This window comes from Bufo gargarizans, chromosome 3 (assembly GCF_014858855.1).
Source record: "Bufo gargarizans isolate SCDJY-AF-19 chromosome 3, ASM1485885v1, whole genome shotgun sequence".
In the NCBI taxonomy this organism is placed as follows: Eukaryota; Metazoa; Chordata; class Amphibia; order Anura; family Bufonidae; genus Bufo; species Bufo gargarizans.
This window is the reverse complement of record NC_058082.1, coordinates 425,435,323-425,445,756: the sequence shown is the minus strand read 5'-3', so window position 1 is coordinate 425,445,756 and position 10,434 is coordinate 425,435,323. Positions and strand designations below refer to the sequence as shown.

General features: G+C 41.0%; 1 protein-coding gene across 2 annotated transcripts in view; it reads right to left on the bottom strand.

Moving 5' to 3' along the window:
• Positions 1–505: 505 nt before the first annotated feature.
• RASSF5 (Ras association domain family member 5) overlaps positions 506–10,434 on the bottom strand; it is a 109,425-nt gene continuing 99,496 nt past the window's right edge. For both annotated transcript variants that reach the window (XM_044288457.1, XM_044288458.1), the window contains 2 exons: positions 9,516–9,631; positions 506–3,771 (listed from right to left, as the gene is read on the bottom strand). In XM_044288457.1, the coding sequence (XP_044144392.1) occupies positions 3,619–3,771; positions 9,516–9,631 (269 nt within the window). In that variant the 3' untranslated portion in view covers positions 506–3,618. The remainder of the gene's footprint in view (positions 3,772–9,515; positions 9,632–10,434) is intronic.

Genomic DNA, 10,434 nt, shown 5'->3' with positions numbered 1-10,434 from the left:
ATTCCAATAAATCCCTCCTGAATTGTTTGTTTACACTCTTTAATGGAGGAATGGAACTTTTCCACTGATGTCTGCAGACTAATTTCACGTTTTGAAAAATCAGATAAAGATCAGTCTTATACGTGAGAGTTTTTTCTATAAGCTAATTGAATTGATGTTTTTGATAATGTTTGTTTCATTCAGAAGCAGTTTCATTTAATTTATTGAGCTCTCGGTTAATATCTGCACTCACTTCTCAATTAGTTCAGGTGTCTGAGACCGTACCACAGGTATCAGTATACTCCTAAGTCCTTTTGGGACTATTCTTGCTTTTATATAATTATCCTCACCAAGTGACGTAGAGAATTCAATCCCTCCAGCATCTAAGTCCGAAGTACCGTAAGTAACCACAATTGTGGTAACTAGTGTAAATCTATTACAATCCCTACATTGTGTTTATCTCCATAATAATCATTTTTTATATATTTGTTTTTTCTTTTTCATGTGGGTATATATATACATTTTTAGGCATTAGTAATAAAAGTGACATTTTAAGGGTACATACAAAATATTACCAACAAGAATCACTCAAAAAAGCCCTCACAGAGCTTTGTCGATGAAAAGATAAATAAAAAAAAGTTATGGCTCCAAAAAATTACAAATGTAATTTAAATTGTAAATTGATGCCATTAAAAAATACAAGTTGTCCTTCGAAAACAGCAAACTGCCATACAGCTAAATCGGGGGAAAAATATAAAAGTAATAGTTCTTATGTGACAATGAAAACATTTTAAAAATGTGTAGCTTTTAAAGGGGTTTTCCTGTATTTAAATATTGATGACCAATTAGCTTTTGAAAGTGCTCAGTGTATGACTTTGCATCCATCGGTTACATGGCTTTTGTGCAGCTCAGTACGGAGAATAGTGCTATGTATGGCACTATGCTTGGTATTCTATGAAGAGGCTGCAGCACTTGGATATGTTCTGCTGCCCTTTCAAACAGCTAATCAGTGGGGGTGCTGGGAGTCTGACTGCCACTCATCAGATATTGAATTAAAAATACAACTTTAAAAATTCTGATGGTTGTCTTTGGACCAGACAGTTGTTTGCCACCAAAAAGGCAAGACGTGAGTTAACAGATTAGCTGTGGTTGTCAATTGAGCTTCCAAAATGCTAGACACTATGGTAGCAGTTATCCTACAGAATTTAGAACTTTGCTTAAAATGCATGCACATATTGCAAAATTGCTGCAGAAAATTTCTGTAGGAATCCGCAGGGAAATCAGCAGTGGCAAATCTGCACCAAATTGAGTGGAAAATGTAGCATAGCTGGTAAAGGGGAAAGGAGTAGTCCAGGGAAACCCCTGTGACATCCAGATTTCCATTTAAACATTGGTTTTGAAGTTAATTTTGTATTTTTATTTTTGCCCCCTCACGACACAAAGCATTAGTTGAGGACGTATAAGGGGGTATAGTTTAATAAAATATTGCAGCAGAGTAAGGAGATTTTAATGTGAAGGACTCAGCCGTCTCAATGCTATGTAAAGCATGTTGGACAAAAGGCAAAAATAAAAGTGGATGTCTTACTACCCACAGGACTGTATGAAGTGATTGCTAAATCTCCGTTATGTCTGAATCATGGTGAAGTGCAGTATATTGATTTGAAAGAGCGTGACGGAGCTCCAAAGCAGGCTGTATCCATATTGGTTAGACTAGGTTCACATCTGCGACGGAGGCTTCAGTCATATATTGTGGCAAAAATAGGTTAAAATACTGCTACATGCAGCAGTATTTTGTCCAGTAAATTGCTGGTATTCATGCTGGGAAACTAGTGAACCCAATTATAGAATTGAACCTATTAGACTAGACTAGACAGTTTCCAGCATATGCTGGATTAAGCTATTTCAGTATTCTGTTCCTATGCCTGAACAGAATACTGGAATCTGATCACAGATGTACAACTAGCCTTAAACACTGAAAAACATAGTTCTGAATACAGTCATTTTTCGCTCAAAATGATGTGGTGGGACCCAAAGGACCTAATTGTTAAGTCAACGGCGTTTGTCATTCAACACTGGTGTGAGCGGAGCCTTACTAAACAATTCTTGTAGCAATTGCATTTTCCCCAAAATACCACATTCAAGTATACAGACCGCTGTTGAGAAAGAGCAAAGAGAAAGCCTGAACAATAAGTAACTCAAAATACTTTGAGTTTTGCAATGTCATAAACAGCCCCCCCATGTGTCGGGCCCCTCACACGGAATATATTTACCCCGCTCCCGGTGCCACTCCTGGTCCCCGCACCGCCGCTTCTCGCTGTACACAGATGAAAACATCCGGTGCCGGGGGGAGAAGCCAATGGCAGATGGGGAAGAGCCTCCCTGCTACCCCCGACACTGATGTTTTCATCCGTGTACAGGGAGAAGTGGCAGTGCGGGGACCAGCAGCGGGGTAAGTATATTCCATGTGGGGGGCCCGACACATGGGGTGGCTGTTTATGACATTGGATAACCCCTTTAAATATTATGCAGCTCTCGATTAAATAAATCACTCACTAGATGATGCAACCATGTTTGGTCTGTGCTGTAAACTGATCTCCCATGTAGAGATTTGATCAGTCAACTCAGAGACAGGGAGGTGGGATGGTGGATTGGGTGGGAGAACCTATATTTTGTTTAGAAGATATTTCAAAGTTTTATGGATATCTTTTTCATGGAAGGAGAGGTATGGATATGGGTAAATTTTACAGAGATTAATTATACAATTTACCTTCCTTTGTGTAATAACTTTACCTTGTTTGTAAAATCTAAATGTAAAGCAACTTCAGTTTTCCCCTGAATTCAGTGCATTTCTTTGTGCGGTAATTTAAGAACTAAATGGAAAGTTGCGAGTCATTCATGTATAAATATAGCTTTTTTTTTTTTTCATGAAATCAAAATGATTTGCAGTATGATACATGTAAGGCTCGTTCTTGTAACTTCATATCTTGTAAAGACAGCAAAGCATTGCTGCGTTCCAAGTCTGTAAACAGTTCATCCAGTACTATTGACTTTTCACATTTAGACTTTTGGCTGATAAAACTATAAATCACACCCCTAAGCAAACTACCTGCTGATGCTCTTCTTTGTGACGTCTTGAATGGCTTAAAGCAGCGTTTACTATTCACTTACTATTAAATAACTTCACTTTGTGCAATAAATAAATAGAACAGTTATTTAATCGGAGAAGAATACATGGCCTGAAAAGCGTTGTAGGACCATGACAATTCACCAAAGGTAATTATGGCTCATCTTGTTCACCTGACATGTGCCAAGCTCCTGATGCCTTGTTGCAAGGTGGATGTCAGGGACATCTTGACTTTATTGTAAGTATAAAATACAATGTAAAGGCTATGACCCTGAGATATTGGAGCCTTTGTTTTGGTCTATAAAACTAGGTGACTTATAATGGGTCAAAAAGTGCAAATTTCTCCTGCCTTTGACGTGTCCATTGAAGGCACAACTTGTAACATTTCAGCCAGAAATTATTGTTCTTCTTCTTTGTCCATTGCCTCGGAGGTAGACACCTATGCAACCAATCATGCTACCTCCAAGACCTAAATATCCTTGTTGTGTCTTGTTCTCTCCACTGGAGATTTAAAGTTACAGAGGTTTTATTGTGGCTTTTGTGAGAGCTTCCTGCAAGTGCTGACGAAAGGCAGTGTATTTCTTTTGCACTTGTTGTACTTTCTCTTTTTCTTCTTTCTCCAATATCAACAAGAAGTTTTGTAGTTCTGGAACAGTGAAGGCTTCCCACTGTTGAGAGATAACAAAAAATATCTGTAGGTAACTTATACAGTAAGGTGACTCTATAACCTACTAAATAGGGCACATCAGCTAAATTCCATGCTAAATTCTAAAATACAGTGTTGCTTGAAAGTTTATGAACCCTTTAGAATTTTCTATATGTCTCCATAACTTTGACCTAAAATTGCATCAGATGTTTACACAAGTCCTAAAAGTAGATAAAGATAACCAAATCAAACACGAGTCAAAAATATTAGACTTGGTCATTTTTTGTACTGAGGAAAGCAATCCAATCGCATGTCTATGAATGGCAACCTTTAGGATTAGCAGATAGTTTGAAAGTGAAATAAGAGTGGGTGTTTTTTTCACTCAACAGTGATGAAGTCTGACAAAAGAAAAAAATACACTGGCGGGCACTACATAGTGTAGTACAGTAGAGAAGCACTGATAAGTGTTGCACAATGCTTTCACCTGGTTCAGTTGTGATCAGCCACAACCACTATTATGGTGTAGACACAGGGTGAATAACCCAGGTAATGGTCAGCAGCAGGTGTCCCTATGACGCCACGGAGTAGAACCGGACTTGAAGAAGACTGTACAATGAACTCTGAGAAACAGTATACTATCAATAAAGCTTACATTTTTTTCAATCAGTGGAGCGCTGGAGTCTGTGTGTGGCGTGCTGGAGTCTGTGTTTTCTACTGCAGCACCTTGAGGATCCTCAGAGTTTAATGTTTAATTTAAAGAACGGGGATCTAGAAAAATCTAATCTTTACAGCACGTTCTTGTAAGTGTCATAGCACAAACAAAGATTTCTAAGGACCTCAGAGGAGTAGTTGTTGATACTCATCAGGCTGGAAAAGGTTGCAAAATTAGCTCAAAAGAGTTTGGACTTTGTGTACAAATGGAGGTAATTCAAGACCATTATTACCTTCCCCAGGACAAAGATCACGCCAAGAGCAATTCCACAAGGTAGCAAGGTTACAAAGGAACCCAAGGTAACCTCTAATAACCATGGGCTTTTCTCACATTAGATAATGTTTAAGGGGTATTCTCATCTCAAGCATTGATGGCATATCACTAGTAGATGTCATCAATGTCAGATATGTGTGGGTCCCTCTGGGACCTGCTCCTATCTCCAGAACAGGGTCCCTGAAGTGAAGGAGAGCACGCCATGCAATCACGGAGTACTTTCCATTCACTGCTATGGGAGTACTTAAAATATTCAAACAAGCATGCTCTGCTATTTTCCGAAGTCCCATAGTGGTGAATGGAGAGCGCACTGCACATGGACGGTCACCTCTCCATTCACCCCTAAGGAACTGCTGAAAAATAGCTGAGCCAACGCTCTTCTAGTTCCGGAACTCCCATATTGGTAAACGGAGGGTGGCCGTGCATGCATGGCTGCTTCCTTTCACTTTGGGAGGGGGTGCCTTCTGGAGATAAGAGATGACAAGCGTTATATTTGAAGAAAGAAACACACTGCATTCCAGCATAAAACCCTCATGCCATATGTGAAACACAGTGGTGGTAGTATCATGGTTTGCGCCTGTTTGGCTACATATGGGCAAGGATGGTTGTAAAAACCCCTTTAAAAATGACCAGATATTAGTGATACATTTGTTTCTATGGTTCTGAGTGATGATAGTATATGTATCATTAAAGAGTTTATCCCTTCTAGTCTATCTCTACCCAGCATCAGAAACTTTATTTTTGAATTTTGTTATTTCCAGTCTCAAAATTTCCTTTGATACACTTAGAATTTGGAATTTGAGATGTATGATGATGTTTAGCTCAATTTTCACGTTGTAAAGCTGCTTTAGCTGACCGTCTGCTGAACTGACATGAATGGACCAATGTGGTCAACAGTGATTTTTATCCCTGACTAACTGCACAATGTGCTTGTACACTATGTTTAATGTATATGGTGGAAACAGCTCCTGGCATATTCCTTAAACATATCCATAGGTCCCATTCACCCCATAGAGGTCAAATGAGTGTCCTTTTGATTTCCACCAGGCTGGTATGTGGCAACATAGCTGTTTTTCAAATATATAGGAAAGCTTGGCAGATTGCACCTTCCTAAAAAGAGGCCCATCGCACAAAACAAGTAATGCACAGTATAATTTTCTTCTCAAATGGGACTCTGTGGGTGACATTTATGTATCTATGGCATCCATCACAGGCCTAGGCCCAAAAATACATTGTGAGTCTCTGATGTAAGCCACAAACACAGGGGGAGATTTATCAAACTGGTGTAAAGTAGAACTGGCCTAGCTGCCCTTAGCAACCAATTAGATTCCACCTTTCATCTTCCAAAGGAGTTGTGAAAAATGAAAGGTGAAATCTGATTGGTTGCTATGGGCAACTAGGCCAGTTCTACTTTACACCAGTTTGATAAATCTCCCCCACAGTGTATACATAGCCTAGCATTTTAAGATAATTTTTTTTAGCCTGAATAACAACTATAATTGAAGGAGTTGTCTGAGATTTTAATATTGATGACTTATCCTCAGGATGGAGCCTCACTATCTGATCTGTGAGGGTCCGACTCTCCCCCTACTGATCAGCTGTTTGAAGAGGCCGTTACGCTCCATGTGACCGATGAACGTGATGTCACTGGCCTAGGCACAGCTCAGTCCCATTCAAGTGAATGGGGGTGAGCTGCGATACCATGCACAGCCGCTATCAAATAGACGGCGCTGTGCTTGGTAAGCTGTGTGCAGGCCACAGTGCTCACCAGAGTGCTGCGGCCTCCTTAAAAAGCTGATAGTTCAGGGTGCAAGGAGTCGGAACTCTGCCGATCTGATATTTATGACCTAAACTGAGGATGGGCCATCAATATTAAAATTTCGGAAAATCCCTTTAACCCCCCCCCCCCCCAACAGTCACATTAAAATTGGAAAAAACCTCCTGAAAATGTCATTTTTTGTAATTGTAGATTTTGAATTCATGTAAGTAAGTAAATATAGTTTACTTATACACTGCTCAAAAAAATAAAGGGAACACAAAAATAACACATCCTAGATCTGAATTAATTAAATATTCTTCTGAAATACTTTGTTCTTTACATAGTTGAATGTGCTGACAACAAAATCACACAAAAATTGAAATTTAATTTTTCAACCCATGGAGGTCTGGATTTGTAGTCACACTCAAAAGTAAAGTGGAAAAACACACTACAGGCTGATCCAACTTTGATGTAATGTCCTTAAAACAAGTCAAAATGAGGCTCAGTAGTGTGTGTGGCCTCCACGTGCCTGTATGACCTCCCTACAATGCCTGTGCATGCTCCTGATGAGGTGGTGGACGGTCTCCTGAGGGATCTCCTCCCAGACCTGGACTAAAGCATCTGCCAACTCCTGGACAGTCTGTGGTGCAACGTGATGTTGGTGGATAGAGCGAGACATGATGTCCCAGATGTGCTCAATTGGATTCAGGTCTGGGGAACGGGCGGGCCAGTCCATAGCATCAATGCCTTCGTCTTGCAGGAACTGCTGACACACTCCAGCCACATGAGGTCTAGCATTGTCTTGCATTAGGAGGAACCCAGGGCCAACCGCACCAGCACATGGTCTCACAAGGGGTCTGAGGATCTCATCTCGGTACCTAATGGCAGTCAGGATACCTCTGGCGAGCACATGGAGGGCTCTGCGGCCCTCCAAAGAAATGCCACCCCACACCATTACTGACCCAATTCCAAACCGGTCATGCTGGAGGATGTTGCAGGCAGCAGAACGTTCTCCACGGCGTCTCCAGACTCTGTCACGTCTGTCATGTGCTCAGTGTGAACCTGCTTTCATCTGTGAAGAGAACGGAGCCAGTGGCAAATTTGCCAATCTTGGTGTTCTCTGGCAAATGCCAAACGTCCTGCACGGTGTTGGGCTGTAAGCACAACCCCCACCTGTGGACGTCGGGCCCTCATGGAGTCTGTTTCTGACCGTTTGAGCAGACGCATGCACATTTGTGGCCTGCTGGAGGTAATTTTGCAGGGCTCTGGCAGTGGTCCTCCTGTTCCTCCTTGAACAAAGGCAGAGGTAGCGGTCCTGATGCTGGGTTGTTGCCCTCCTACGGCCTCCTCCACGTCTCCTGATGTACTGGCCTGTCTCCTGGTAGCTCCTCCATGCTCTGGACACTACGCTGACAGACACAGCAAACCTTCTTGCCACAGTTCGCATTGATGTGCCATCCTGGATAAGCTGCACTACCTGAGCCACTTGTGTGGGTTCTAGACTCCGTCTCATGCTACCACTAGAGTGAAGCCACTGCCAGCATTCAAAAGTGACCAAAACATCAGCCAGGAAGCATAGGAACTGAGAAGTGGTCTGTGGTCACCACCTGCAGAACCACTCCTTTATTGGGGGTGTCTTGCTAATTGCCTATAATTTCCACCTGTTGTCTATCCCATTTGCACAACAGCATGTGAAATTTATTGTCGCTAGTGTTGCTTCCTAAGTGGACAGTTTGATTTCACAGAAGTGTGATTGACTTGGAGTTACATTGTGTTGTTTAAGTGTTCCCCTTATTTTTTTGAGCGGTGTATTTATAGTTTACTGATATTTATACTATATAGTAGTTTACTACTTCCAGGTGATGGAAGTGCATTTTAACCCCTTAATTACATAAGTAATTTTAGCCTTATGGCCCAGTAAAAATGTTTTCCCCTCTGTGTTCCGGCGGTTATAACTTTTTTTTTTTTTTTCTTCAATTTCGCTATTTCAGTGAATACTTGTTATCTTGAGAGAGGATGTTTTTTCTCACATCCCTGCACTGTGTCAGCTCCCCCCCCCCCTCCCACTGCCTCTGCTTCCTCCTCCAGTCTGGCAGAGACCACAGCAGGCTGAAGGTGGAGGGGGCTGCTTTCAGCCTTTATATCTCAGGTTCTGTAGAACATAGAGATATAGGCCTTGTTTGAAAGCTGGGAATCTGTTTTAAAACAAGCCCAGAATCAAAGCATTATTTCTTCTGAAACCTGCTTTCACTTTCAGCTGCTATCACTCCTGACTTGATTTATAAATAGTATATTTAGAAAAGATAATGATCTGGCCTGGTTTCAAGATATAGATTGACAAATTTCAAACAAGACTAACCCCATATATCTATCTTCTACAGAGCCTGAGATATTAAATGGGTTATCCGAGAGTATGAAAATGTCCCCCAATATGCCCGGCCCCCCACTTTCAATATACTTACCTGGGTCCCCGTTCCCTGCGCCACTAAAGCTTCCCGTGCATGGATTAAAACCGGTGTCAGGGGGTTGGGGGGGTAGCCAATAGCAGACGAGGACGAGCCTCCCTAGCTAGGGAGGCTCGTCATCGTCCCCGCCTGCCATTGTCTGCCCCCTCCCGACACCAGATATTTAATTTGTGCACAGGGAGAAGCTGCAGCGGGGACCCGGGTAAGTATATTCAATGTGGGGGGCCTTGCATATTAGGGGACATTTTCATACTCTCCGATAACATCTTTAAGGCTTAAAGTAGCACCCCTCACCCTGCTTTTGAGCTCTGCTCGGGCTGAACTACTGTATTAAGTACATATCCCAGAACCAGAACAAAACTGTTAGGGAGTTGACGTAACAAATTAACTGGTCTAACATGTTGCTCTATTTCCATATTGGTATTTATGGTGAGGGGAGTCTGCACCACGTGGGTCATTAATTTCTTTTTACTACATTCAAACTTGAATTTTCAGGTTGCATTAAGCTTGCTGTCAGTTTAATAAATGTAGGTGTTTTTTTAATACAAAATACTCACTTGAACTTCTCCTGTCTCATTTTCCTTCAGTACAAAGCTAAGCTTTTCAGTTTCTGGTCCAGCTAAAAGCCGCAAGTATAGCGGATGCTCTGTTAGTGCAAGCTTCTGAAAGAGAACTAGAGAACTGCAAGAGTTAATTTATGTAATGACCAAAATGCTTATAGTATAATATAAGAAAAAAGTAGTTTTCAGCATAGAGCAATGTTTCACTACTGTATATATTAACTCTAAGAACTCATTCAGCTATATTGTAGTTGCATTTTAGCAGCCAGTTTATGGGCAAAAGTGAACAGATTAAGAATTGCAACCATAATGTGGACACTAAAGTGGAGCTGCATAAAGGCTATCTGAATAAGGCCGAATACACAGCTAAAGTATTGATGCCACCTACTTGGGACATTGCAACACCAGTACATGTATTTGTAAAGGTACATTCTATACTAATAGTCATTTGAAAGACTGCTGCATTTTAACAAGTTCCTGTCAATCTAGCTTGTACTTAGCAATGTGGGGTTTTATCAGCAGCAGGGGAGGAGGTACACTAACAGGACCTTCTTGGTTAGATAGGAAGAAATTGAGCTTAGCTTGTGAATACACCAGACTGTAATTTATAAAATGCTCATTTTATTATCATCCAGTAAAAAGTTTCATAAAGGTTTATACAACAATTTTGAAGTGAATTTTCAAAGTAAGTACACCAGCCTCATCAAATCTAAGATATATTTGTAATAATCTAAACTGGTCACCCTTCCATTTCTAGTTGAAATTAATCCTAAAGGACTTCCAGCTGAAGAGAGGTTCTACTCTGCTAGCCACATGATGCTTTCTAGTCTACCACATGATGACATAAAATCCAGCCTCCTGATTTTATTTTGGCAATGATTCTCAGTGAACTGATCTAATATATATTTTTTAAATT